The sequence below is a fragment of the Alternaria ventricosa genome (genome assembly GCF_023758065.1).
Source record: "Alternaria ventricosa strain BMP 2768 chromosome Unknown scaffold_4, whole genome shotgun sequence".
Lineage (NCBI taxonomy): Eukaryota > Fungi > Ascomycota > Dothideomycetes > Pleosporales > Pleosporaceae > Alternaria > Alternaria ventricosa.
Genome location: NW_026055684.1, coordinates 172918 through 200797, shown reverse-complemented (window position 1 = coordinate 200797; position 27880 = coordinate 172918). Strand labels below are relative to the sequence as shown.

At 53.3% G+C, this 27880-nt stretch overlaps 11 protein-coding genes across 11 annotated transcripts; 4 read left to right on the top strand and 7 right to left on the bottom strand.

The window, feature by feature from the left end:
- Nucleotides 1-631: 631 nt before the first annotated feature.
- Nucleotides 632-2344, top strand: J4E93_002738 (uncharacterized protein; the record flags this gene model as incomplete). The annotated part of the gene is made up of 3 exons (XM_049340679.1): nt 632-867; nt 923-1303; nt 1360-2344. 3 exons carry the CDS (start codon nt 632-634, stop codon nt 2342-2344), a joined length of 1602 nt encoding a protein of 533 aa, XP_049201561.1.
- A 305-nt stretch (nt 2345-2649) lies between these two features.
- Nucleotides 2650-4678, bottom strand: J4E93_002737 (uncharacterized protein; the record flags this gene model as incomplete). The annotated part of the gene is made up of 2 exons (XM_049340678.1): nt 2650-2760; nt 2810-4678. The coding sequence occupies 2 exons, from the start codon at nt 4676-4678 to the stop codon at nt 2650-2652; spliced, it is 1980 nt and encodes a 659-aa protein (XP_049201560.1).
- Nucleotides 4679-5288: 610 nt separating this feature from the next.
- J4E93_002736 (uncharacterized protein) lies at nt 5289-6689 on the bottom strand (the record flags this gene model as incomplete). Its single annotated transcript, XM_049340677.1, has 1 exon — nt 5289-6689. The coding sequence occupies one exon, from the start codon at nt 6687-6689 to the stop codon at nt 5289-5291; it is 1401 nt and encodes a 466-aa protein (XP_049201559.1).
- Nucleotides 6690-6961: 272 nt separating this feature from the next.
- Nucleotides 6962-7930, top strand: J4E93_002735 (uncharacterized protein; the record flags this gene model as incomplete). The annotated part of the gene is made up of 3 exons (XM_049340676.1): nt 6962-7029; nt 7081-7338; nt 7387-7930. 3 exons carry the CDS (start codon nt 6962-6964, stop codon nt 7928-7930), a joined length of 870 nt encoding a protein of 289 aa, XP_049201558.1.
- An 801-nt stretch (nt 7931-8731) lies between these two features.
- On the top strand, nt 8732-10300 carry J4E93_002734 (uncharacterized protein; the record flags this gene model as incomplete). Its single annotated transcript, XM_049340675.1, has 3 exons — nt 8732-8844; nt 8891-10076; nt 10130-10300. 3 exons carry the CDS (start codon nt 8732-8734, stop codon nt 10298-10300), a joined length of 1470 nt encoding a protein of 489 aa, XP_049201557.1.
- Nucleotides 10301-10505: 205 nt separating this feature from the next.
- Nucleotides 10506-11849, bottom strand: J4E93_002733 (uncharacterized protein; the record flags this gene model as incomplete). Its single annotated transcript, XM_049340674.1, has 1 exon — nt 10506-11849. One exon carries the CDS (start codon nt 11847-11849, stop codon nt 10506-10508), a length of 1344 nt encoding a protein of 447 aa, XP_049201556.1.
- Nucleotides 11850-12180: 331 nt separating this feature from the next.
- Nucleotides 12181-13126, bottom strand: J4E93_002732 (uncharacterized protein; the record flags this gene model as incomplete). Its single annotated transcript, XM_049340673.1, has 2 exons — nt 12181-12308; nt 12364-13126. 2 exons carry the CDS (start codon nt 13124-13126, stop codon nt 12181-12183), a joined length of 891 nt encoding a protein of 296 aa, XP_049201555.1.
- A 2293-nt stretch (nt 13127-15419) lies between these two features.
- J4E93_002731 (uncharacterized protein) lies at nt 15420-17306 on the bottom strand (the record flags this gene model as incomplete). Its single annotated transcript, XM_049340672.1, has 1 exon — nt 15420-17306. The coding sequence occupies one exon, from the start codon at nt 17304-17306 to the stop codon at nt 15420-15422; it is 1887 nt and encodes a 628-aa protein (XP_049201554.1).
- Nucleotides 17307-20940: 3634 nt separating this feature from the next.
- On the top strand, nt 20941-21507 carry J4E93_002730 (uncharacterized protein; the record flags this gene model as incomplete). The annotated part of the gene is made up of 1 exon (XM_049340671.1): nt 20941-21507. One exon carries the CDS (start codon nt 20941-20943, stop codon nt 21505-21507), a length of 567 nt encoding a protein of 188 aa, XP_049201553.1.
- Nucleotides 21508-22062: 555 nt separating this feature from the next.
- On the bottom strand, nt 22063-26123 carry J4E93_002729 (uncharacterized protein; the record flags this gene model as incomplete). The annotated part of the gene is made up of 2 exons (XM_049340670.1): nt 22063-25830; nt 25878-26123. 2 exons carry the CDS (start codon nt 26121-26123, stop codon nt 22063-22065), a joined length of 4014 nt encoding a protein of 1337 aa, XP_049201552.1.
- A 981-nt stretch (nt 26124-27104) lies between these two features.
- Nucleotides 27105-27778, bottom strand: J4E93_002728 (uncharacterized protein; the record flags this gene model as incomplete). Its single annotated transcript, XM_049340669.1, has 5 exons — nt 27105-27130; nt 27181-27246; nt 27336-27486; nt 27663-27677; nt 27731-27778. The coding sequence occupies 5 exons, from the start codon at nt 27776-27778 to the stop codon at nt 27105-27107; spliced, it is 306 nt and encodes a 101-aa protein (XP_049201551.1).
- Nucleotides 27779-27880: the final 102 nt, after the last annotated feature.

The following is a 27880-nucleotide window of genomic DNA, read 5'->3' as shown; positions in this document are numbered from 1 at the left end:
GATAGAGCGAGACAGCCAAGCTTGAGCGTTGAGCGAATCGTGGCGTCGATGCGGTGGCGCGCCTCCCCGCACTTTCGGACTTTCAAGGCTTGGCACTTACGGACATTCGGACTTCTCAATCCCAACGTTCTTTCCTGATCTTCCCCAGCGACTCGAAACGCCTTAAACCCCATAACGCGTCAGGCACCACGCCAGGCGCACGTCCAAAGACCCAGATCAATGCCAGTTTAGGGACGACTTAAGTAGGGCTCACGCGTGTTGTTCTCGAAATGTTTGTGAGACTCCTCTGCGACATGTCGCAGCGTCACGAACGGCCGAGTTATGCCTAACCCGACCTGTCGGATGCGTAACGTGTTTGCTGATCGTGAAAAACGTCCGGCTGGGCAGTGCACGATATGGTGATGGATATATATCATGGTGGTTAGCGATTTGTATTTTGTTCTGTAGACTGGTTCTCGACTTCTCCTTCACCTCTCTCTACTTGCACTTTTTTTCGCTTCGTCGCCTGCTGGTATTGGCAAACCGCTGGACGGCATTTTCTCTTCTTTTCGCTACCTTTCGCATTTGATCCTCAAGAGACGCGGGCCGTCCCTTCCGCATTAACTCCATCTGAACATCAAAGCCGGTCATCATGGGTTGGGGTGTATTGGAAAGCAGGCGGTCAGCATTTCCTCGGGGTACCTCTAGATTAGGGGTCAAGGATACGAGCGACGACAAGGTACCCGAACTCGATACCTCCAAGAGGAACGGAGGCACTGTACTCTCCCCGCAACCGTCCGATGACCCAAATGACCCTCTGAACTGGAGTTTGAAGTGGAAATGCATCCATCTGCTTATCCTCGCTTTCGGTTCTGCAGTCACGAACGCGTAAGTCTCTTCCATGCAGATTGCAATCGCCAATGCTTATGCTCATCCACCATAGAACCACGACTATGCTTACCCCAGGCTTGGAACCTCTTACCGAGCAGATTAAAAGCAATGAGGGCGATGTGTCGACATGGCTTCTTACAGCACCAACATTCTGGACTTCAGCCGCAGCCTTCGTCACGGTTGCCGGGACGGATGTTTGGGGGCGAAGACCGTTCTACATCTGGAGCGTCATACTGCTTGCGCTGGCCAACTTTGCGGCTTACCTTTCTTCAACATTCCCCATGCTAGCCGTCGCTCGGACGGTTGGTGGCCTCCTATCTGCACCTTTGTTCACCCTCCTTACCGCAACGATCAGCGACATATTCTTTGTTCACCAACGAGGTCGATCTATCGCGGTGTGGAATCTCATGCTGAACTCTGGAGCTCAAGTTGGGTGAGTTATAACAGTAACTCGTGATCTCTCTAGCTGCTGACAAAAGCTTCTTTTAGTCAAATCATTGCTGGCTTCGTCACTGACGCATTTGGAGTTTCCGCCAATTTCCTCATCACCGCCCTCATCTACTCAGCGCTGATCCCTGTATTCTACCTAACGATATTCGAGTCGGCCTATTTCAACCGTAAGACGGACGACGTCACAACAATTCACGTGCCCGCCGATAAGCTCAGCGCAGAATGGGATGAGGAAGATCTCAAGTCCTCCGTTCGACCTGCAAGACAGACATACAACGAGAAGCTAGCTCTGTCTCGCGGCCGACTTTCAGAGAAGTCGTTCTTCAAGGGTATCATTAAACCTCTTGGCCTCGTCAGTTCGCCCATCGTCTTCTACAGCTGCTTTCTCAACACCACAGTATTCCTGTTCCTGGCTGGCATGTCCACCTTCATGTCAATTCTGTTGTCATCTCCTCCATACGATTTGACCCCCAGTCAGATCGGTCTGACCAACCTGCCTCTTTTCGTGGTCGGTCTACTGTCTGGGCCGTTTTTCGGCTGGATGTCTGACGCTTCGGTTGGTCTGATGGCACGCCACAACGGTACCACCAAAGGCATGGTCGAGCCAGAGTTCCGTCTCGTACTCCTCTTGCTTTCGACCCCAATCACCATGGTCGGCTTGATTGGTCTGGGTGCTTCTTTCCAGAACAGTCTGCCCCTGGTCTGGATCCTCGTCTGGATGACAGTCACCAACGTTGGCAGTGTTGCCGGCGTGCAGATTGCCATCGCATACGTCATCGACTGTCACCCCGAGCATTCTGCTCAAGCTTTCTCTTCTATCAACATGATCTCTGCCGGTGCTGTCACTGTCGGTATCACTCCGATGATTGGCTGGCTTGACACTGCTGGACCTATGGCAGTCTTCGGAACTCTAGCTTCGGCCGCTGCTATTGTTACGGGAGCTGCACTTCCACTCTATGTCTTCGGCAAGAAGATTCGCGCTTGGTATGAGAGTGCACCATGGGCCCAGAAGCTTCTTGACTGAGCGCGGAGCCAATAAAGAAACGGAACGTTTCAGACAAACCGTAGGAGGCGAAAGGTAGACAGCAGTCATTACCGAAGTTTACACCACCATTGCAAGGAGACACAATCCAGTCACTCACTCGTATTCGGCAATATAAATCTCCAAGCATACCACCATTCATTTCACCCCATGTATTACTTAGAAGCATGTAAACCAGCGCTAGACACGCCATGAAGACACATGACATCAATGCAATTTCTCATTTTCGTTCATCCTTGAACACTAGGGTTATGCAGTGATACGCTCATCGTCGGATACGGCCACTCCTAATTTGCAGCATTCCGCACCTTCGCATCTTCAACTGCTTTATCCCAGCTTGTCCGCCATATGAATACACCTTCGATGGCAGCGACTATGCCAAGAGCAATCGCAGGTCCCTGTGAGACGTTAGTAGATTTTGATTTAGGTTTCAGCGGTGAAACTTACACTCCAAAGCCCGTACAGACCCCAATGTGGAGATCCAAACCCGGTGCCAAAGCTGATCGGGATACCAACGACATAGTAGGCGAATAATCCAACATAGCCACCAATCTCTTGCCTTCCCAAACCACGCAGGATACCGTTACAGTTGGCGGCTAGCGCATCGAAGACCTGGAAAGTCGCGCACAGTGGCAAGAGTTTCGCGACCATATCTATGACTTCCTCGTCTGGTGTAAAGAGACGAGGAATAGCCTCACGAAGAAGCGAAAGTAGTAGTAGGTTGAAGATGCCGACAAGGACCGAGGCAAACACGGCCACCTTGGCTGCTGTCTTCGCTGGAACTGCCAGAGTAGCGCCGATGAGGTTAGCGATGCGCGTGGACGCTGCCACGCTCATGGGAAACGGTATTTGAAAGGTGATACCGGTAATCGAGCCAAGCACAGATTGCGCCGCAAGTTCAGTTGGGCCAAGCCACGATGAGCTCAACGTCAAGATCTCGAAAGCCAAAAACTCGGCAAGCACCATGATCAACCCGGGAAGCGCAAGCTTCACCATTGGCATCCAGTTCCTGAGCGCTCGTCGATCGAAACCACCCCAGCATTGGTATCCGTCGATGAACCTGACGTAGAGAAACAAAAGCAGAGGAAGGACGTTCTCTGTGATGGAAACAGCAATGGGTGCGCCAATGAATCCCCAGCCAAGATGCCACACCATGAACCAGTTGAGGAAAGCGTTTAGTGGCGCGCAAATGAGGAGAATGTACATGGTCGCGCTGAAGATACCTTGCGCCTGTACATAGCGTTTTCCGCTTTCGAACGCCGCATAGCCGGGCGCTCCGAATATGAGAACCTTCAAGTACAGTCCGGCTAAGCGTGCCGTCTCCTTCTCCGGAACGATGAGGGAGAGGATCTGTGTACCGAAAGCCCATATGAGCGATATCGGGATGGTGATCAGAAGGAGAAAGTACAACATGCGTTGCAATTGGAGACCAACGAGATGGGGACGCCCCGAGCCATATGCTTGTGCACAGAGCGTATCGAGCGAAGTTGCTAGACCCTGATATACTGCATAGCCCGTTATCGAAGCAGTCATACTCGCCAGACTCACAGCTCCTAGTTCGGTTTTGCCAATGTGTCCGACGGTGAAGATACTCGCTACCGGCAAGCTATACTGTAGTAGGAATGTCAAGATGAGCGGTGCCGAACTCTTGGTCAAGACTTTTGCTTCCCGCTGCCAGCTCGTGTTGATCTTTCCCGCTGCAACCGCCTCATTCCATTTCTTGTTGATCGTCTTCGGTGAATCCAACCCCCCGTATGGTTGGCTTGGATCACCTTCAGATGGCCCCAATAGCGCTGTTCGCTCGGAGGGTGATTCGACTGCGCTTTCCTCGTCTGGGGTGCTCTTGACTTTTCGCAGTCCTGAAATTGACATTCTAGATCGCACTCGATCAAAGGGTCCCTCGCTTCCAGCTCTTGGATGCTTGGGCGGAATCAGATGGTTGTCGCGGAGCAGACTCCGCTCTTCGTCTCGCACGATCTCCCTCTCTTTCTTCGACAGATGACTGTGTTTCTTCCATGACGTTGGTAGATGACTCCTTTCGGGTACGCTGGAAGATATTATGGCGGTAGATCGTGATCCTGGGTTGACCCAGGAAGGCCGGCGATAAGAATTTATCATGGAATATTGCTGCCGAATAGTATCCGAACCCGAGGAAGAATCATCGTCATCCTCCGATGCAGACTCGTCTTCCTCGCGATCTCGTGCAATAGCCTCTTCTGCTATACCCTGTGATTGAGTGAAGCCCTCCATTTGAGATGCGACATCGTTTGCGAAATCATTGACAGAATGTTCTGCTGGTATTGTCGGTGGCGCCATTGCTGATGGGTTTGAAGCGCGAATCCAAGATCAGATCCGCCACCCACTCATAAATATGTTGGTGAAAGAAGAACGAAGAAATATAGAGGGCAGGACTACCAGAAAGTCAAAGAGTGGGGAATGACTGATATGGGCCCTCGCATATGACATTGCATTGGCCGACAGAATTCGTATGCATGGTCTAATGCGGCAGCTGCAAGCGAAAATAGTGTTAGCTTCCGCCCTGGCTTAGATACATGACAAGCGGCAGTAAAGGGCGCACGTCGTGACTCTAACCTGCACGATTATGACCATTCGGCGGTTGCGGCAGGTTCAAGGCCGAGTGGTCTTTGCAGGATATCGTCGGCTGAGGCTGATTTTCGTGACCTAGCGCGCATGCGCAAAGTCAACCAAAGGCGGAATACCTCATCGGCTCGTACTACTCCGGACCCCGATCACGTCACCAAATATTCTTGATGGCTCAGCGTCAACAGCAGGGACGAAATGTAAAAGAAGGTTATTTTCCGGACATGAGCACAACAAAGGACTGGAATAAATTAGAAGTAGTTTCAAGTCGTTGCTAGTCTTGTAGAATAATCGCTAAGGGGTATGATATGCTGCGAGAATAACGCTAAACAACGACTCTTCGCAAACCTTCGGTGCCACCGAGTATCCTCCTCCCAGTGATAGCATCTCTTCCTTTACCGCTCTCCCATCTTCCCTCTCGGCTTCCCTCTTCCCTACCCCAGCCCTCATCTTCTGCTTCTCCATCATCGCCCGTTCGAAATCCTGCAGCACCCTCCATGAAGGCGACCTGGCGGTCGTGATCACCGCCAACCCACCTGTGTATGCATGTGTAGCAATAGACATATCCCGTAGGCGAGGCTGTGGGTGTTATGATGGGTGTTACGCAGATGGGGCATAACGTTGACAAGGGTGGTATGGGTACAGTGAGGATTGGGAGAAGGGTGGTTGAGGATATCGGAGGGTCGATGCGTTTAGGTTGGTCCGACAAAGACGATGTCGGACGTGCCTTCTCGGAAGACTCTCCCTGTTTCGAAGGTTGCTGCTTCGCGGATGGCGGTAACGAAGGTAATATTGGCGGTGGTAGGTCGATGTTCTCGGCGGCTTTCCTCGATAGCTGTCGGGCGAAGTCTGAAGCATGCCACCATTCTAGGAACTTGAGCGCGAAGATACTGGTTGGAAGAAGAATCTTCAGCGAACTCAACAAGCGCGGCTCTATGCTCCTCGCAATGTTCCTTGGCGAGAAGATAGATCCGCCTTCTCCAGGCCGCGCCGGGCCAACCTTCCTCGGCGCCGTCGCAATCTCAATCGCCCTGTGATCCGCCTCTCCCAGTCTTCGTATACGCGAGCCGATCAGCCACATGAACGGCGAATGATACTTGGTCCCATCAAAGAGGTAGGCCATGTTGAAGGCCAGCAAGGAGAAGTAGTAGGCGGCATTTACACTCGGGTATATGTAGCGTAGAAACCACTTGTAGTAGTGCATCAGCCTCTCCTTCACGCTCGCCCCTGCTCTTAATCCTTCTCTGTCGCGGTTGTACCCGGGTCCCAAAAGGTTGGCATGCGCAGCGTGAACATCGTAGCCCTCGTCAAACTTCCTCTTCAGCCATGGGAGGCCGACCAGGACGGCGAGATTCTTCCATATATCGCCACTGCCCAGCTTTACAGCCTCGCGTACGCTGTCCGATGCGCCCAATTGTGCGCGCGGTATCTCACCTCCTCGCACTTTCAGCACCCGGGCGCGCTTCAGGCCGTAGAAGTTCTCGGTGAATGATCCGCCGTATGTGCGAAGGAAGTGGCGCTCCACGAGCAGCATAAGCAGCGCGTAGACTTCATCGAATGAATTGAGTATGGGGAGCAGGTAGCGTGGGTATCGGGGTGTTGTGATGGCGAGGAGGTAGCGCAGCGACGGGGGCAGGAGCGATGCGAGCTGTTGCTCGGAAAGGAGTTCGAAGAGCGAGGGCTTGAGGTCGTCTATGCCATGCTGGAGGGCGGGGAGGAACTCCATGTCGGCCTGTGAGAGGGACTGGGAGATCGGATGATCATGGGGTTGGGGTTGATGAGTGTTGTGGCATCGTCGGCTTCGCGATAGTTGATGCGGATGGTACGCGCAGCCGAGGCAGGAGCGCTCGGGGCTAGCCGTCGCCTCCGCGTCCACTCGACGCGTGCGCTTCTTGCTACGTCACATGCTTCCCTAGGCGGCGACTGACACCGCTGCGCTTCAGTCATAGCAAATGTAGCAATAAGACGCCCTCGTATACAACAATCTACTCTGCCACGATGTATTCAGACGACCCAAGATGTACCGAACTCGCGTATCCCGACCTGGTCAACTTTGGCGTCTCCGTGTAAGCCGCCCTGTTCGTCGCATGTCAACCCAGCTAATCCCCGTCGCGTAGCTTCATAGTCGTCGGAATACTCGTATCCTACCTTCCACAGCACTATAAGATCATATCGCGTCGGTCATCGCGTGGTCTAAGCCCCATGTTTGTCCTCCTGGGGACTGTGTCGGGAACCGCTAGCATCGCGAACATCTTGACCCTGCCGGAAAGCACGAGGGATATGGGATGCTGTAAGGAGATTGGAAGCTTTCCATGCGCAGCAGCTATGCTCGGAATAGTACAGATCGGGGTGCAGTGGAGTTGTTTCTTCTTCATGTACGGCACTTCCAATCGTCCAGCATACGAGACACTAATAACTCACAGCATGCTACTCTTCCTCATCTTCTTCCCTCGAGGCAGCTCACCAGCTGTAGAAGAAGAACAAGACACCGACATGCCCACATGGAAAGAGGCCGTCCTCGTCCTAGGTGTTTCACTCGCCTTCTTCGTCGTCGCATTCATCGGCTCCGTCGTTTTCGTATACGCGCTCCCTTCACACGTTCGCGGATGGGCAAACTTCCTCGGCTTGCTTGCTACGGTGCTTGCCGCCATACAATACATACCACAGATCTTCATGACCTGGAGACTGCAGGAAACCGGAAGTCTATCCATCCCTATGATGTGCATTCAGACACCGGGGAGCTTCGTCTTTGCCGCAAGTCTATATGCGAGGCTAGGACCTGGAGGCTGGAGTGCTTGGGGCTTGTTCATCTTCACGGGCATCCTCCAGGGTTTCCTGCTCGCCATGGGTTTGTCTTTCGTTCTGAGAGACAGAAAGACGCAGAGAGACCAGCGGCTTGATGATGCCAATGGGAGTGGCGTTGCTGGTGATAGCGAGCGAGCGCCGTTGCTGCATGGTGAAAGGTAACATCTTACATCTTGAAACCGTTGATATTCAATCTCGCCTAATAGTTCTAATACTTTCACATCTATCTCCGATGCAGATTTCTTACCAAGTACGCTTCCTGATATTTACTCTGTTCATGAGCTTGGAAGCGCCCAGAGACGGACCTTGACATCGAGGTACTCGCGCCCTTCGCGAGCTATATATGCTGGCTTCGCCTTACTCACGTCAAGATGAGATACATCACATTCCTCGCAACAGTGGAATCCAACCAGACGCATAAAGTCACCAAGAGCATTCCAGTCGCAGTTTTTTGTCATCATGGATCATAGTCCCAGATTCATATTCAGTCCGCCGCTCGGACACGCCAACACCATCAATACCCAGGAGCCATGACGCGGAACGTACGCATCGGTGAAGCTCGCATCGCTTTCATTCGGTCAACGAGAGACCGTTCGGATATATCGACTTCTCTGGTCACCTTACGATAGAAAAGATTGGATTCGTGACGATGGTAACCTTTCCGCCAAGCCAGTCTATCGCCCTTTGGGCAGGTATCAATGTCTGCCCCTTGGCAACTTGGCAAAGACCGATCTACTCTCTTGTGACCTTCTTTTCCGGACACAGCACCTGCAAGACAATGATAAGAGTGGGCCAGGCACGGTGTTCCGCGCTCAAACAAGCTGCATTTACCCAGGAAGCCGGAACGTCCAGTGGCGGGAAAGATGCGTATATGAGTTCGGCGCCGCCACCTAAACATGGGCGACGTTACTCGCACGCTCGTCACATCTGAGTCCGGAGAAGCTAGCCGATTAAAGTGACAACATGAAGGTTTCCAGTGCTATCGTCCTTGCGGGCGCCGCGCAAGCATTCGCTGCTGTGCGACCCCGGCCTATGGTATCATCTGGACCAATCCAGGCTGAGATCAAGACTGAGAAGTACGGGCGTTTACTCGTTGATCCGACGACACACTGATTTTTCCAGGTTGATGGGTAACCTCAAAGCTTTTGACTCCATCGCAAAAGCAAATGGCGGCAACCGTGCTTTCGGTCTTCCGGGCTACGCTGCATCTGTTGACTACATGCTCGCCAAAACCCAGAACACACACTTCAAGACATGGACTCAGGATTTCCCGGCTCTTTTCAACAAGATTGAGTCAATTGAATTTAGTGTGAGCAACAGCTCTTACCGTGTCATTGGATTGTCCTACTCGCCATCGACCACTCCGGAAGGATTGACGCTTCCGCTTGTACTGGGTGCTTCTGGACCCGAAGGTTGCACAAACGAAGCCTACGACAACTTGGATGTTGAGGGCAAGATCGTTTTGGTGCAAAGAGGGGCCTGCCCTGATGGTACTACCCTCGCCGGGCGCATGAAGCCTGCCGCTGCCGCTGGTGCTTCTGCAGTAATCATCTACGCAAGCGACACTGCGAATGTTACCGGTGGCACGTTGTCCAACCCTAACCCCGAATACGTGTCAACCGGCTACATTAACCTTGCCGACGCTGAACCCCTCGTCGCACGCCTCAAGGCCGGCGAAGCTATCGAAGCGTACTTCCAGCAAACCCAAACCGTGGAAACACGCATCACACAGAACGTCTTCACCGAGACCAAGGACGGTGACCCAACTAACGTCATCATGCTCGGTGCGCATCTCGACAGTGTACAAGCCGGCGCTGGTATCAACGACGACGGCTCAGGCAGCACACTCATCCTCGAGATTGCTAAGGCGCTCAGGAGGTTCAACGTCAAGAACAAGGTCCGGTTCGCATGGTGGGGCGCGGAAGAGAACGGTCTGCTTGGATCCAAGTACTACACACAGAACTTGAACGCCACAGAAGCGAACAACATCCTCACATACCTCAACTTCGACATGGTTTCCCGCGGTTACTTTGGTGTTTTCGACGGTGATGGCAGCACATTCAACCTCACGGGTGCGCCGGGATCAGCAGCCATTGAGAAGCTCTTCGTCGAGCATTTCCAGAAGGAGGGTGTAAACGTGACAGCCGCACGCTTCACCGGTGGAAGTGACTACCAATCTTTCATGAACATTGGCAAGCCTGTCGGAGGCCTCCACACTGGAACTGGTGTCGAGCAAGATCCTTGCTACCACCAAGCTTGCGACACCATTGACAACCCCAACCCGAAGACACTTTTCATCAACGCCAAGGTAAGCACCAAGAAACCAGATTACACAGTGTGAGCATCTGCTAACGAACATAGGCTGCTGCACATGTACTTTCCATCCTTGCTACCAGGGGTGAGCAGATCATTCCCAAGAGCCCAGTGAACGCTAGCATGATCACTGAGCGTGGTATCATCGGTGTTGAGCCGAGATGGACGCTGCCTGCGGAAGGCGAAATGCACCTTTCTACGTGTGGACATGAGGTCTAACAGTCTAGACCAAAAGACGTGTATATAGCAAGGGTCACAGTCAAGGCCACAAAATGATTATGAAATGAATTGAATGAACATGAATCGGGTCACTCGTTTGGTTCCCAGATACTGCTGTTTCCATTGGCTTTACACTCATAGTTTTGACAAACGAGATGTTATTGTGTTACGCTGTATCCTGCCTCTTTCTTCTGAAGCCATACATTCACCCTCTCTTTCCACCCACTTTCGCAAACATCCTAGACATGAGACTCCGTTTATTCCGCTCGTGATGGTTCAAGTACTTTGCCTCATCAACGCTGAGCTTGAGGGCAACCGCTCTCTTCGCCACCGCCGTAGCTTCGACAATGAGATGCTGACCTTTTATTGCGGGTAGTTGACTTTGTGGCAGTGTCTCGTAGCGTATGGAGCTAACGGAGCAAGCTGTGTCGTGGGTCATCTGCGACCGGCGTTCGATGACTTTCGCACTTTTCCTGTGATTTCTGTGCCGTGCGACAGACATGGGTTTCTTGGTGAGTACGACGGCGCCTCTTCGTGCGTGCTTGTATGCGGTAGGTAGCTCTTTTTTCGGTGGGCATTGAGACTTCGGGTCTGGCGTTGTTGCGTTCGCGTGACTGCACACTGCACGGCTGATGGACGACTTGCGTTCTGCAATCAGCTCATCCATGGCTCTTGAACTTTCATGCGACCGTTCTTTCCTCTTCTTTGATTGCTCTAAATTTGGCGTAGGAACCTGGAATGTGAGTTCATGCGTGATCTCGGAAGGCGCGTTTACCCTGGGCTCAGGGTCGGATGATACGAAGTCTTTGCTGGTCCGTGTCCCTGATCCGACTGTTCCCGAAAATCTTGCGCTGTCGCTGCGGTGTACATGAGGTGCTAAAGGGTCGAGGTCGTCGTCCTGGTCTTCATGGGGAGCAATGGTCATTGCATCCTCGTCGAGATTGATCGACGGTTGGACTACCGAGTATATGCTTTCCTCTCCATCGTAATCCTGGCAGCCCTGTTCCCGTACACTGATGTCAGGAATGTTATCGCCCACGCATGTATCTGCTTCAATCATCGCGTCGTCCAGCTCAGTCTCGCGATACAATAACATGCTGCTCTCGTGTCTGACACATTCCCTGATCTTGTTTCTCAGTCGATCCTCGAACCACACTTCGTTTCCTTCGCCATCTTTTCCTTTCATGGGACAAAGATCCAATAATCCATCTTCTGCTACACATTGGGCCTTGAAATAACCTCCATGCCCATACCAGCTTTCCACCGTTGCCCTTATCGCTGCAGGGCACTCATAGCCTATACCCCAGCCTGTGTGGGTGAGCACATCGTACAAGTACTGGCGCACGACAGTGAATCCATCGTTCTCATTTGGCAAGGCGTGTGCGGGCGTATCATCGCGGGTATCCACGCGGATAAAACTGTCGGAAGACGGTACTTTGAACTGGCTCCAGCTCAAGGCTCGATATCGGTCTCGCGCAAGCTTCTGGTTCTTGACAACACTGATCGAGGTGATAGAATCCGAGGAGGGGCAGGGCTCGGGGTGGCGCATTGTGACGGCGGGAATTTCTGAGGCGAGAACTTGTGTAGCGGTGATACAGACCTTAGAGGGTATATATCTATGGGCTGATGTGGCAATTTCGAGACTACCACTTTGGAGATCTAAGACCTAGCGTAAGTTTGATTCTTGCAACAACAATTCAATGGAAAGGACACATTCGGGCAGACGCTGAATTGCAGTGGGGAGTTAATGTGTGTTTCGTTTAGCTGCTTAAGTTTGTCACATCCAAACTTTAATGTGGTCGTACCAAAGGGTTGTTGGTAAATTAAATTCTCTGGGTCGTGTATGGCCCCGGTGGAGCCAATCATAAGCTTCCGCAATCTCATGACCGTGAACTTTGGGAGCGGGTTTCAGCGATTCTCCAGAAGATGGTACCATCATATACTCCTCGAATATCGTGCTTGCGCATCCTTCCGTCTTGTGGCCATAGCAGGATGTACATGGCTATCCCTGTTAAATGTCAGTATCGTATGCTCAGTCCGTGAGGTGATAAGCCACGACTCACATTCCAAGGCCCCCGCAAACCATCCGAAGAAATCATTCGCGCAACATTGGCCTGCCCAAATGTCGTATAGATCTCGCCTGGTCAGGTAGTCCTTGCCCTCCGCATATTTCTCGAATATCGCATCGAAGCGTCGCGTGTCCAGCTCGGCGTCCAAGTCGTACGCGCCAGTGGTGCTTCCATGTCTGTTGCGGTTGACATTATCAAGGTAGATGGCAAACAGCGGGTGCGGCAGGAAAGAACTCTGGGTGCTGTAAGATGAGCACATAGCCATGGTAACCGCTGCCCATAGACATAAAGCAATGTTGAAGCCGAGTTTACGGAAGCCAATGAATATGTCCCATGGGTAGATCACTCCGTCCTGATCGGCGTCCCAGAAGTCGCAATGCCGGCGGAGCGCACTTCGTCGAGTGTTGGACCTGGCCTGAACGTTACGATGCGCGATCACTTTCGTGTTCCTTCTCGTTTCTATGCTGCGCTTATTATCGTGAGATTGGAGTGTAGCGTTAACCTCGCCGGGTTCTCTGGAGGTGCCGTTGCATATATCCCCAACTCCGGCTAGCCAGTTGATCGTCTTGAACGCGATGACATCTTCGTGTTCATCTACGAAAGTCTTATTAGAAGCCGACAGCGACTGGTCCCGAGACTTGTCATGACCATCTCCCGCACGAACGACTTCTGTAAACTCGGGGCCGCTAGTTGCCGGTTTGTTGCTTGTGAAGTTGAAAGTTGCCTTGGCGGAGAAGATATTGAGCTGGACAGTCATTGTTAGTCGGCTTGTAGGCAGGGACGTTAACGATCTAGGATCGCGCAAGCAAAAGAAGCAGAAGACATGCGGCTCTTGTTTGCTTCTCAAGGTAACATATCGCAAGTACCTTGCCTCCTGCGAATTACCATTATCTGACGTATGTCTTGGCGTCCAATTTGGGATGCGATACCCATCCGTTCTTACCCTTTGTGTGACCCTTGCATCCTTCTGAGGCTGGACCTTGTTTTGCTCGTCGTCCACCGCCTGCGCCGTCTCTCTTCATCTTTATCGCTACGTAAGCCCAGGATTGGCGCAGACCATCCAAGCAGATGTTTGTGGCGTCGGCTCGGTAGAGACGCGTGTTTGTGGCGTGGCAAAGACGCGTCTCAATGGATCTGAGACTTGTTAACGATTCGCTGCACATATCTCATGCTTCGACTAGCGACAGCATACCGACTCGATGCAAGAGCACGCGATGGGCTTTTGGGGATCGAAGGAATTCAGACGATGCAGCATCGAGCGCAAACGATGCTTATTGAAAGCATGTGAGATGGCCAGCTTGTCCACAAGCTCCGCGTTTCGGCTAAGCCACGCTCCACACATCTGCGACCCCGCTCGCCACACACCAGAGTATTGGATCTTGAGCATCGGTCCGTGGGACTCTGGTGGCTACTGATGCGACGTGAAAATTAACTATATAATTTGTACTTTTCTCGATTCTGTCATCAAACACCAGAAACACGGTTGTGTAGTGTACGTTTCCTCCAACCCTGTTCTCAAGAAGTCTGTCTAACCGCCAACACAGGTAGTGGTTATCACTCCAGATTTTGACTTCTATCAAACTTTCTGGTAACCCCGGTTCGGTATGTCCACTGCGTTCCACTGCTCAATGTCACATTCTAACAATTGAACAGAACCCGGGCACGACCTCAACAACATCTTTTTTGTCCTTGCGTTCGATTCTCATGTGGGGCAAACCACAAACATCTTTTTGCTGCTTGGTTGTAACACCCCTTGCCACCCTCAAATCTTTGTTTCCTGTGAATTTTGATCTTGACATTATCGCTTCATTAATGCTAGTGATATGACAATGACCCTATATGTAGCAAGTGCAACGCAGTCTAGAGTAGTCGCACTTTTTGAGTGAAAATGTGTAACAAATACATCAGTCCGACCTCATTGTGTTTTGCATGGCTGTTGGAAAGATGGTTCAATTACTGGGCACGTGCGAAAGAATACAAGCATTACAGCCACCTCATGGTACACAAAACCACCCTCAAATCAGCGCAGCCTCATGACCAAGACGATAATCGTCGCTCTCGTCCTGCGGGTCCATAAGTAATTGTCCGCGCACAGTGCCACGTCGGAGGTGTGTTCCTTCCCCTCCTAGGAGAGGCGCTCTATCGCTGGACGGCCGGTGCCCGCAAACGATCACCTCTCCTCTGAACATAGCCCAGATTCGAGCTCGTAGGCGTCTCCGGTAGCCCCTGCGACCCCTTGACTCCGCTATGGTCGTGACTGCAGATGGATCAGAGGTGATATACCGCGGGCCTCCCAGTGGTGCAGGTGACGGCTGCGTCTCAGAGATGGTAGCACCGTATTCGTATTGGGCATCCTCGAAAGGATTCAATTGTGACTGCGGATTTTGTGACTGCGGATGTTGTGACTGCGGATGAGGAGTCGACAAAGAGCTTTTGCCCGTTATTTCGGCCGGCCCTGTGGGCATGTATACTCCAGAGTCTTCTCGCGGGTAGATATAATGGCGTCGTCTCGGCAATGCCTCGTTTGACGTGGCTGGGAGACATGCTGGACGGTCGTCGCGTTCGGTGGGGACACGTTTTCCGATCCCCCGTACAAAGCCGAAGAAAGAACGGTCGGAATTGCGAAATGGATATTTGCCGAAATCTCTTGTGGCGCAGTGAGCGTATTGAGTCATGTTGAACACAAAGGCGGATTGGAAGGAATTGTGTTTCGAGCGGACCTAGCGTTGTTAGTGTCGGATCGTGAGCGTGAACACTGGTACATACGCAGTATTGATGCAAGAGAGCAATGTTGATGAGATATTGGCGCGGTATGATGTGGTGTGATGAACGTGATGATAGAATGGTGGGAGACGACCTAGATGATGCCTGGACGATACCCACCCATGTTGACATTATAAGAAAGTTCATCCCATGCGGAGGCATCGCGACCGCACAGTCAACGCGCTTTCCGCCGTTACCACATTGGTCATCGTACAGTGCCAAGAGTCAACAAGGATCGCGAAGATAGTAATCCCTCAAAACCTTTGACGAGGACAAAGCCATGTACGTTAAAGATCGATCAAGTCCTCGGTCTCCTCTTCTTCGTCCTCGCCGCTCCAGTCCAGCTTCATCAAAAGACGGTCGATACCTCCTACTCTCAAAGGTTCATAGGCACCTTCCTCTGTTGCCGCTCCAATTGATGTGCCAGGTGCAGAAGCTCCAATCCTCTCGCTATCGACCTCACGGAGCCGCTCTACGAGTGTCTTGAGGTCGCTATCTAGCCTCCTCCTTGCCCGGTCCATCTCCAGGCTGACCTCGCGCTCTTCTTTCTTGTAGTTTTGCGCATAGTCCTCCACACCTTCGTCTTCTTCTAGGTCCAGATTCTGCTGGATCTTGGTAAGACGTTTGATGTATGCCACTAACTCGTCTACGTGAGTGCACAAGGTACGCAACGCTTTTGTGAAGGCTTGATCGGTAAGCAGAAGCGAGTACGCGACCGAAGACAGAAAGCGGCGATGTGCTGAGGCCAATGCTTCTGGATCATGCTGTTGCCGTAGACTTCCTTCTGTCATCGATTGGCGGAAGCTAGTGGTACTTAAATGGTCGGAAGCTGCTGACAACGATTCCGCGGTTGAAGGAACTTGAGGACCGGTAACCCATGCTATGAAATGACCGAAGGATTGTTGTACGACCGCACCATGAAAGTAAGCTTCGCTCTCCGCAAAGAAGAAGATCGCGGCTGCGCATGTAGCCCATATCTTCCGCATGTCCTGCGCCCGTTTCGTAGTGCGTTGTCGTCGCCGCTTCAGCATTGCTTTACCATGCGCGGAATTGCTGTATTGATATCCAGGCGGACAAGGATGATCTCTCCGTATTGAACTGTATCGCCACAGTTCTGCTAAATGCAGATGGGCTCTCCGGACTGCGAGAAGGGAAGCATTGATCGATGAGTAAACGTCGAGGTCTGCTTTTGTTATGAAGAGGTCAAGTGGTGAACGGATGTCCATCGTTAAAGACGTTGGTACAGACAGCAGTAGGTCGTCGAAAGACATGTTAGCAAGTTGTGGAAGCATCGAGTCCGCATCCTTAGCGCGCCCTGGTGTTCCAGGGCGATTATTAGACGAGCTGTTAACGCTGAGATGTAGGAGCTGAGCTGCAACGTCCAAGATATCATCTGTGTGTTCGTCTTCGCTAGATAAGGTCGACAGAACGGAGAAGGAGCGTGCGAGGACCTGGGTTATCTCCGCTTCCTTGATCACAACCGCCTTGACAGATTGGCCCGACTTTGTTACCTGCGAGCCTTTATGTCGAGATGAGATCTTGTCATCTGCCTCTGCAATCAGGGTTAGGGCGAACTCTCCTCTTCCTAGCAAGAAGAATTGATGTAGAACCGTCAGTGTCTCCACAATCTTCTCACGAGGTAGCAAGTGTTGCAGAAGATTCCGAGACAGCGAGAGGCGGATGTTGGCGATTGCCTCCGAGAGCATGGCCGTTGACACCGGTGCACTCACTCGAGAGAGTTGTTGTACGTGCTTGGGAAGCAGATCAAGTTCCGAGACCGAATTGGATGTGTCTAATGCCTTAACGGCTGACGGCAGTGCGCGGATCTGATTTAGCGATCGTCCGACGAACAGGATGGACAGAGCAGTTTGCCTTGTGACAAACTTTGGTAACAGCTTGTTCTGGAGGACGAAGACTTGCTCATCTCCGTCCTCGTCGCCTTGCTGAATGAAGAAGTCAGAACGACCAAACGATGGAAGCCGACCGTACAGCAGCCAGGTTGATAGCTGCCGTAGCCACGATGTCTCTGCGACTTTGCTCAGACCCCGGGCAGTCTCTTCAATGTCTGGATAGCCTGTCTGTGCCTCGCTTCGCAGCTTGTCGATGACGGCAGCCCCAGAGGTAGCCTTTCCAATCATCATTTCGAACTTCGCAGGAACATCAGAGGGCAACATATAGTTGCTGATGTCCCGTAGCCATTCCATCACCCTGGTCCATTCCGAGAACTCGCTCACTATCCCAGCCAGTGGTACGATATTGTACGCACCCACGATAGAAGCATCTTGTTTCAAGACCCGGCTTTCGACTTCCAGTACCTTGCATTGGAATCGTTCGAGATGGTAAGAGGTAATCGAAGTAGCGACAGCCCTGCATATGACCGAGGGATGTGACGCGGCGATTCTAGCGACATGATCGCGTGTGCTTCGATGCAGCCGCGACAGATGACCGATCGAAGATAGTAGCTCTGCTTCGGGCGGTGACAGTAGGCGACGCGCAGTTGCTGTCACGTGGTCCGGGGCATCGAACAGCGCCGATGGGTGTCCGGAGAGCGAGAGGAGGATTTCGTGGAGCATGGTCGCGGCGCTGACAGGTCGCTGGGTGCGCGGAACCGTTTCTTCCGTGCCGCCAGTCGCTCGAAAAAAACAATGATCAAGCTCAAAAGCTCGAAGCGACACATTGAACGCGTCGCGCTGCGCGCATTGCTCGATGCGGAGGGAATGAGTGGGCTCGGATTGTCAACAAGTGCCCGCGCTAGCGGCAAGCTCATGCGCCGGGCGTGAGCCAACCTACGCAGGGAGGGGTGATCCAACTCTTCAACAGACAATACCACGTCATGCATTGACTGACTGCACGCCAATATTGACTACCATTTCCTGTGCGCATAACGAAAAAGGAGTAAAATTGAATCATTTGGCGAAGCAGCCCTCAGCTGTCTGGCAGCATCATCGCATCGCTGCTGTCCGGTGGATCCATCTCGTCTCTCAACCTGGGCTTTTCGGGCATACACAAGATGGGTCGTACCACCACAAGTACCAATGCAGATCTTACTACAGGCAACGTAGTTAATTGATTTCCAAGGAACTCAGGAGTCTGACCTCCACTGAAACAATTATAGTCTCCCACAGGGAGTTCTACACAAAGGCAGTCTTGCGGCCGTGCGATACATCTGACTATTGGTTTCACGGAACTGTTGTGCATTGATGCTGTTCTTGTGACAGGAGCTTTTGCAAGGACTGAGGGGATGAACTCAAGAAGGAACACGGCTCACACATCTCCTAATGCATTAGACTGCTTCTGATCCATCACATCGCATCATCACAACTGTTCAGACCTTGGGATTGCTTCCGATAGGTCGCTTCTTCGCGGGTGCAACAGCACGATGCATTGCTACATCCGTTTGGTGCGAGTACCATCAGTGTGACCTTTCCCCTCGAAGATCAATGTTAACAGTCACGATATCAGGGTGGGCTGGCAAGAACTATACCTGAACTCCTATCTTCTCGAAGCTCTTTCTGATCATCCGGCAGCATGAACGCTCTCGATTTCCTAGTGGACTTTGCAGCCCAGGTTAGCACATCAGAAGCTTCAAGACCAGGGTTTGATGGGGGAAACGTCAACCACAAACTCGATACTACGCGCATCAAAGCACAATCTGCATCAGACATGCGCATTCCCATCTCGGAGGAATCCTTTCATGTCGACGGAAGGCGACCTGTGGAGACGATGCAACTCCAGTCCAGCATGGCACCATCTTCATCGCACCAGACCTTCCCAGCCCACGTGGTAAACCACCCGTCCTTGACCGCTCACCGCCACAATCCATACGAAGGGTCCCTCGAAATTTCTCCAGTGCCCCGCATGGTTCAATCTTTCGATCAATTCCTATATGAGCATCCGGGCCTTGGTCTTCCTCGAGTGACTCCCGACGAGATGGGTTACAACGGTTGCGACTGCGAGAGACACCAGGATTGGGGTTTGGGCTACGAGGCGAACTATTCGCTACCTGCGCAGCCAACGTCATGGCTTCACGTTCAGCCACAATATAACCTCCCGGATCATGATGCGCGGTACTTGGCGCAAGAATCTTCAACGCAGCCACCGCAGTGTTTGGACTCGACTTGCCGTTGCCAATATTCTCAGCCACATAATCAGGTTGTGAGGAACATGCCCACGTTCGCAACACACATCTGGGGGACCCAAGCATCTGTTCACGATGAAAACATCTCGAAAGACGATGATGAGTGGCTGTGGGTGAGCGCTGGCAGAGATCTCGAAATGAGCCAGGTTTGATGGCTGTAAATCAAGCAACGACGATGCAGTTACCCTAAGTCATTTTGAATCCTTGAATGTAAGGTCCTTCAAGTATGCAGTTGCGTAGGAGGACCTCTCATGGCCTGCGACGACGGAATTTGATGAGGTCTCTTTGCGTTATTGCTCTTATCTCTCACGTAGTATAGCATTTCTCTAGAAGCACTCCATGTGATTTCACTGCGGACTTTTAGCTAGTATGCCAAAGACATCATGTGACTTTGCTCAGATTGCCTGTTCCTTCCAAGGACAGGGTATTACGCGATGTCGCACCGTGAAGCCAGGGTCTTGCACACATTTCGTAGCGCAAAAGCTGACATCGCCCCTCTCCAATCCCGCCTCCTCTCCGGCTCGTATATATCCATGTCTTCCTATCATGGCAAACAATCAGATCACGCTCGACGTATCCGGTCGCAAATTTCGTACGTCCAAATCAGTCCTCTCGGTCTCGCCTTATTTTGAGGGTCTACTCAATCGCTGGGAAGACGGCGCGGACCTCCAAGTCGACGGCTCGTACTACGTCGACGCGGATGCAGATACATTCGAGCATCTACTCAGCTTTATGCGTCGGCCTTCCAGGTTCCCGCTTTACTGGACGAGGAAAGACGGCTTCGACTATGCTCTCTACAGCCGGGTCGAGGCAGAGGCGGACTACTTCATATTGGAGGGGCTGCGGGACTGGATCAAGCAGAAAAGGTACCTTGAAGCAGTATCCGTCATCCAGCAAGTCAGCAACCCTAGAGAGGTTGGAAAACAGGGATATAACCGCATTGGCTCTGACGTCGTTGTTGAGACCTACGCCTTGAGAGAGGGTGGCATTCGTCTTTGCCTGTCAGGGAGACACAAGCGGGGTACTGAGGATTGTATGAGAGCCGATACATGCGTAAAAGCAATGGGCGCGAATGGAATGCAGTTCAAAAATGCGACTGATGAACTGGTCAGTATTTCTACGGTAACGATTTTCGACAATGCGGTCTTGATCAACGAAGATGTATAACGTTATCTCAAGCCAATAGCACAGTGGCAGCATGTTGTCAGCAAAATACTTGTAGTTTCTTGACATCCTCAATTTTTTGCGATGGGTTTCATGTGAGTAGAGTTTCGTGACTGTAATAGATTTCTTGGCAAGTGCTCGCCTGGGTGCCTTGGAATCTAGCTCTAATGATGACGTCGACAGGTCGATCCCCGCATGATACCTTGGGCCACGATTATCACCCCAAGCAGTAAACGAAATGCGCAAAGCCTTGCTACACGAATTCCCGCTCATGTTCAAAATTGGCGAGTCAGTGTAGTTCGTGGATCCTTCGGATGCACCTAGGTAGTCTTTCCCATGCGCAATGATGTACAAGCGCCACATGTTAGCGTCAACGATATCCATCAACACATGAACGGTCGAGTACCCCAAATACAACTTGCTTCTACATCTTCATATATCCAAATCTAAATTGTCTCACAAAGAAGCAGCAGCCTATCAAGAAAGAAGAAAACATATCCAACAACATGGCAACCCAATCCGCAATCAACTGGCCATCGCACTTCCTCCCGGGCACAACCGACAACTTCGTATCGAACGAGCGCATCGCGAAGGACCTGACCAGCACACAAATCTGGGCCCTACTAGCCAACATCTCAAAATGGGAGTCCTACTACAAGAACTGCGCTAAAATCACTCCCCCGTCATCCGACAGCACCTTCCTGCACAAGGGCGACGTCTTCAAATTCAGCACTTTTGGCTTCCCGCCGCTGACCTGCACGGTCGAGGAGTCGGAGCCGCCGGAGAGTAACGGACGCGCGGGTAGGTTGGCGTGGAGCTCCAAGACGCCGGATGGGTTGGAGATTTACCATGCGTGGGTTGTGGAGGATCTGGAGGGGCAGAGGGTGAGGATTTTGACGCAGGAGAGTCAGATTGGGCAGGTTTTCAAGAATTGGGAGGAGCAGAAGCCGAACAAGATGCTTCTAGGACACCAAGATTGGCTGGACGGACTGATCACTGCGGCGAGTGGCAAGCAAGTTGGAGGAACCAATCTTGAGGCCGTCAACTTCCCGGTGAGGCAACTAGATGCTTAGTTCTGTGTTCCCAAGCAGAAGAAGAGTAGTTCACCATCACGAGAACAGTATGGTACAGCAGTATGAAGTTTCAGAAGTATTATTAGCAGTACACGAAATCCTCTATCGTCATCCCATTTCCGCATCCACGAGGTCATGGCCCGTCGTAGCTGTCAATACCCATACTCGCGTCCTGACGCCGGTCATGGCAAGAGGAGATGAACGAAGGTCTAAGGAAAGAAAAACATGCAGACCCGAAAGTGATGTCGCGACAAAGCAAGAAAGAAGGACTTGGAGTCCAATGGAAGAAAGATCGGGAGTACACTGCCTCCCAAGAAAAGCGACCCTGTGATCCACTCAAACCGTTGTGGTACAAGATGCCGCGATATATACTGCTGTTGAAGGGGAAGAAGAGTGAAATGGTGTGCTGCGATGAGAACAGTACGTAGAGTGACCAGGTGAAGCACTTCGAAGAGTTATCAGACAGTCCTATACATGTGCGGCGACAGTGGTCGAACGAGAGGGACATTCCTTGTAGCAGTGGTCGGAGCTAGCGGGGCAGACTGCGGACGACACTTAGGCCGTTGCAACCTTAGCCCAAGTTGTAGCTGTGTGAGCTGGGGATGAGCGAGGAGCAGTGTTGTTGCTGGTGGACCAAGTCTTGGGAGCAGACGGGCGCGAAGCGCTGTTGTTGTAAGAACGATCTGTCTGACTTTGGTGCGAGGGCTTGCGCGGGCGATCCTTCGCACTGTTGGTAGAAGTGGTGCTCGGCGTACCAGTCGCTTTGGGCTTCGGCTGCCGGTTGAGCTTTGGGCCGTAGTGCTTCCTCTGCACTGACTTGGTGACAGGCTCACGCATGTTTGCAAGGCGCACGACGACGTCAAACTTCAGCCTGTTTTGTGTGGTCTTCTCAATGTCGAAAGCCTCTAGGCGGCGAATGGTGAATGGATTCTCCAGCTTCTTGTGCCTTGGGTGCTGTTCATCTCTGGGCGCGGCCTTGGGTGGCTGGTTGGCTGCAAGGTGCGGAACCTTGGACAGTTTAACAGTGGGCAGCGAACCGAATTCCCTGTCTTCGAACAGAGCCTCAGTATCACCGCGAGTGACAGCGTCTGCACCACGATCATCTGCAAAGATTCTCGTCTGGGACGCGCTGGGCAAGGACACAGTTGCAGGACCAGTATTTCCTCGAACGTCTAGCGAAGCCTTAGACAAGGCAGCCGGGGCGACCGCACCTTGCTGCGGAGTAGCGACTGGCAGCATTGGAGACGTGCTCGGAAGGGCTGATGAACGGTTGGAACCTGGCTTGTCGAGGAGCTTGTTAAACCTTGCCTGCCACTCCGGGTTCATTGCGAGAGGTCTGGCGCCTAGAGCTTGGCCGCGCGACGGCATGTTTACGTGAGAAGCAGCAGACGTTCCGTTACCAGCTGCCGACGGCGGAAGTCGCACGACAGGCGAGGGCTTCGGAAGCCTCACCAATGGGTGGCCGGCTTCACTGCTGAAAGCAGGGTGTGTCTCTGTCTCGGGAGGCGGAGGAGGCGAGTCTGCTTTGCTTGACACAAAGGTCGACGGAGAGGCCGCCGCCTCTGTTGAGGTCTCAGTCGGACGAGGGAAGAAGCGCGATGCGCGAGGACCAGTAGCCTGCTGAAGAGGGCCTTGAGTTAGACCTTGCTGAGGCGACGAACCTTCAACCAAAGGCTTCGTAGTATCATCCTTTTTCAATGCCTCGGCGAGAGCCAGTTCGGCGGCGACCTTGTCATGCAGCGTCACTTGTGCTTGCCCTCGTTGATCTTTGTATACCTCTCGAAGCTCGGGACGGAATTCGCCCTGGCGTTCTCGATCTTGAGCATTCTTCGCTGCGAGGTCCTGGTCATCCTTTTTGATAAGCTCACCAAATGTATCCCAACCGCCGCCAGTGACATTCCTTGGGGGTGGTCTCGCCGCCCGAGCCGCCGCCGCGTTTTGGGCGCGCGACGATCGCGAGGAGTACATGGGTTGCGACGGAGGCATCTGTCTTGCTGGGTGTGATGTCAAGGCCTGAGGTGCTAGGCCTGTGCCAATTGGAGCAGTCGCGGCAGGTGGCTGAACAGGAAGTTGCTGCTGGGCACCGGGGCGAGACTGGCCTCTGTAATCGGAGTCGAAGGTACCGTTACCAAGAGCTCGGTCTTTTGCGCCGGGAGGACCCCAAACTTGTGATGTCCAAGGTCTGGGTTGAGGTGCTGTAGAGGAAGACTGCGACCAGGTCGGAGGTGCCTGCGGCCTAGGCCCAGAAGGGATAGCGCCGTCTGATTGGTGAGCGATCACTTGAGATTGTTCAGTTGACAGCCGAGACTTTTCGTTGTCACGAGTGAAGGCGTCAAACGGCGGCGTCGATTGCTGGTTAAGTGATGAAGGAGCAGTCACCGGTGAGGGATTTACTTGAGCATGGCTCGCCTGAGGCGATCTTTTGACCGGGTGAGACTGATGGACCTTCATCATACCATACTGTGTAACCTCACCCTCGGCAGTCGGTACAGGTGGCTTTGGCGGTGATTGCAATGGCGCAGGAGCAGCCTTGTCTTTATGTGGGGACTGCTCTGGGCGTGTAGGCGACTGATCCTTGTTTTTGGGCTTGGGTTCAGGCGGTCCCATAGCGGCCAGCTTCTTAGCAAGACGTTCTTTTCTCTCTGCCTCTGCCTGCTTCTCGGCTTCCGCATCCTGCTGTTTCTTGAGACGAGCGCGCTCGATCTTCTCAGCCATCAACCGTTTCTGTACCTCGACTGGGTTCTCTGCCGGTGGTGCTGGTGTAGGCGCCGGTACATCTTGTACAGCTGAGGTTACTGAGCCATAGGGTGAAGCCGGGTGTGCATGAGGAACGTTCGGAGACTTCATCTGCTGGAATGGCGATTGTCTCGAAGCTGCAGGATCCGAAGGGTCCACGCCGTTGATCGAGTGTGATTCGCGTCGCTCCATGTTCATGGGACCAGTAGGCATGTCTGCTCCCCGTGGGTCCATCGACATGCGCCTAGGCATAGTTCCACTAACGTTGGACGAGTTCCTCCTCCTGCCCCAAGCAGGACCATCCGCGCTTGCCCTTGACGTTTGGAACGCCGCTGAAGGCTCTGCTGGGCCACCGTCCTGAGAAGGCCTCTGTAACACAGCGGACGGCTGCTGCCGGTAACCACCACCAGCATCTCGTCCAGAACCCCGCCGCATGTCATTGTGTACAGGCTCATAGCGACCGCTCTGCGAATTGAACAATTCCCGGCCGTCTCGAGTATCTCGGCCGCCGCTTTCGTTGCGCCAGTTGCGATTAAAGTCATCTGGGGCGATCTCCTTCGCGGGAGGTGGGGGCATGGAGTCGTAACCATAGGAATCACGCTGTGAGTAGCGCTGTGGGGGCGGTTGCTGCGCAGGGGGATTTATTTGGATCGGCGACACCTTCTCGACTGGAGGCAGGGGCGCCCATGGTGACTTCTTCTCGGTTGCTGATGGCTTGGCCACTAGAGTTGGTCTTTCTGGCTGACCCTTGAGGACCAGACTTGACTTTCCAGTAGTGGGCTGCGTGTGCGCACCAGGCTTCAAGATAGTTTTGGCACCACCAGTGACGCTCAATTTGGGCGCGTTCGTAGCTGGAGCCGGGGACGTAGTAGGCTTGGGTGCTTCGGCAGGCGTCTCAGGCTTGAGAATTGTCTTGGGCTCTTCGGCGGGCGGTGGCTGCGTCTCCGGTGGCACCGCAACTGAGGACTTGGTTCCATCCATCCATTGCACGGCTTCCGGGGTCCAGTCTTCCTCGTCATCGTCAATGTCTGCCCACTTGGCCTCCTTGCCTCCTTCGTCTGCCTGTAGGCGTGTTGCAAGGTGAATACCGTACTGCTGCTTCAGTTCTTCGTCGGTGAAGGTTTTGGGCGGAGGAGTTGGAACGGGCTGGTTCTTATTCCAGACTTTGCTCGCATCTGGACCTGCACCCGCGCCATTGGTCTGTCCCAGCGCACGCGGGGCGTTGCCAGCGCCGGATTTCGCTACGAGGCGGGGCTTCGCGGTGAGAATCGACGTCTTGGGCGGCGCTGCCGGGGCTGTTTTCTCCCCGGGTCGTGCAGCAGGCGTGGTCGGAACGGTCTTGGCTAGAAAGCTCTTGGTCACAGATACTGACTTGAACGGCTGTTTCTTGGCTGCTGAGTTGGTCCGCACGTGAACTCCGTCGCGCTTGGACTGGTCGACGCTTCCTGGACGGCTGATATCGGTATCTGAGCCACCACTCGCATCTGCTACAGCTTGCGACTCCGCCGCCAGATGTTCGCTCGAGAGGCCATTGAGGTGGGGCTGTTTGGAATCGTGCCGTGACGCATCCGACTGCTTGTTCTCGCCCTGCTACTATTAACACCACGTCCAGATGCCTCTTCCTCGCTACTTACAGCTGCCGCATCTCCATCGGCCTTGTCTGACACGTGTGCACTACCAGTGGCGGGTGCACCTGTGCCGTTCACAGTGGGTTTCGTGGGAGACGCTTCTCGTGGGGTCGGTTTCGTGGTCGCTGTGCCCGAGGGCGGTTCGCCGTTGACGGCGGGGGTGTTGGTAGTTGACGCAGAGTCGTCGATGGGCGCAGAACGACCCACCGACTGTGCTTCCTTTACCACATCGTTGGCAACCTGCTCTGCCATAACAGTTTCCGGAACTGAAGTGGCGCAAGACTCAATGTCAGAAAGGTGTTCTTGGTCTGATCCAAACAAGGACGTGGGCGTAAGCGGCGCCGACTGCTGCGAGTCGAGCCCGGCCGGACGCCCGCTGTCCTCCACATGCGACATGGGAGCTAAGAAAAGTTGGGGATAATCACCTAATGTCAGATGCTACAAGTCGCCACGGATGTCAAGTCGGCGCTTCCGCAGAGTTGCTATCTGCAAGTTGCTGAGGTGACGCGGCGAGTGCGGAGGTTTCGGAGTGTTTCGCTGGATGGATGCGCGGGCTGGAGGCAGTCGCGAACACGTGCTGGGTCGCGCTGATTCACCGAACGGCGTGGAGTCGCGCTCGGGAGGGGGCGGCGTGAAAGAAGGGGCCCTTTCGTGGTGGGGCGGACTGCGGGTGTGGATGGGGGTATAGGAGGTTGAGGCGGGTAGCTTGAGTAGCCACGATGGTGAGAGGCGCTAGTCTTGGCACACGCTGGGGTCCTCTTTGTATCGACTCTGACATCTGGAATGCCCTGGCAGCTATGCGTCACACGGCTGCAGCGACAATCACGATTTACGCCTGAGCTGCGGGGGTGCGGGCCGGACGAAGTCTGCTGGGAAGACTGGTCGACAGACAGCTACTGACACATGCTCACACCATGCACGTGAGGTTCTTTGACATGTCCACGGGTGTATTTTCAGAAACGAGACGATAGGACCCACTATATTTCCAAAGCGCTGCACATGATGTAGTACCCGATCCTCGCTCGGGATGATGTTGTCGGCCCCATGAGAGCTGTCCGGCCTCCGCCGCGGCACACGTGTGAATGTTGACTGGATGTTGACAAAGAGGGCAGAGTCATTTGCATGATAGGAGAAGAGACTGTCTTGGCTAGATGTTTGATTCACCAACTACACTTTACATATACACATCCGGTCTATTCGCCCGTGACGATGCAGCGCATTCAGAGGATCCGCTTAGTGCTCGTTGTTCTTGTGGTGGCCTGCGAGTGGTGAGTCACATCATCTCGTCAGCGCATCTGATTCGACTTACGGAGATGGAAGTAGTAGTTCTGCGCGTAGCCGATGGCGATCAGGAAGCCAATGACGTGAACGAGGGCTGTACAGGGTCAGTCTGGTGTTCCCATGCGATCTCGCAGGCTCAAGGACAGCGCTCGCATAGTCCCCTGTCTCGCCGGGTGCACTCACGCCTCGCTGAAGGGTTCTTGCCCATGTACTTCTTCTGGTAGCGTCCGAGAAGACCCTTGGCCTCGGGCTCGGGAGCTGGGCCACGGGGCAGCTTCTCGTAGAAGCTCACGACCTTCTGCATGCGGACAGCATTGGGAGAGGAGCCGATAGCCTGTTTCGTAAATCAGCCCTGGTCTGGAATCGCCATTTTTGAGAGTCGTCGGGATGCGCCAAGGTTCGCAGTCGGGGTGCCGCGCCTGTGGAGGCGTTTGCGGTGGGCCGAAAGTTGCGCGTATGCGATTGCGGGGGTTCGAAGGCGTGCTAGGATAGCGTTTGAAGGGCTCTTACATTGGGAGAAGCAATCTAGAGAGCATTGTCAGTGCCATGCGCGGTCCGAGGGGCAGACGAAGCCGTACCTTGGGGGGGATGAGGGTCGAGAGACCGCGCTTTTGCATGAAGCTCATCTTGACGGCTGCGGCCCAGTTAGCATCAATTGCACTCTCTCTGCGTGGCGGATCGGATCGGGTGACGTACCAGGGCGGGCAAGACGATGGAGTGGAGATGGA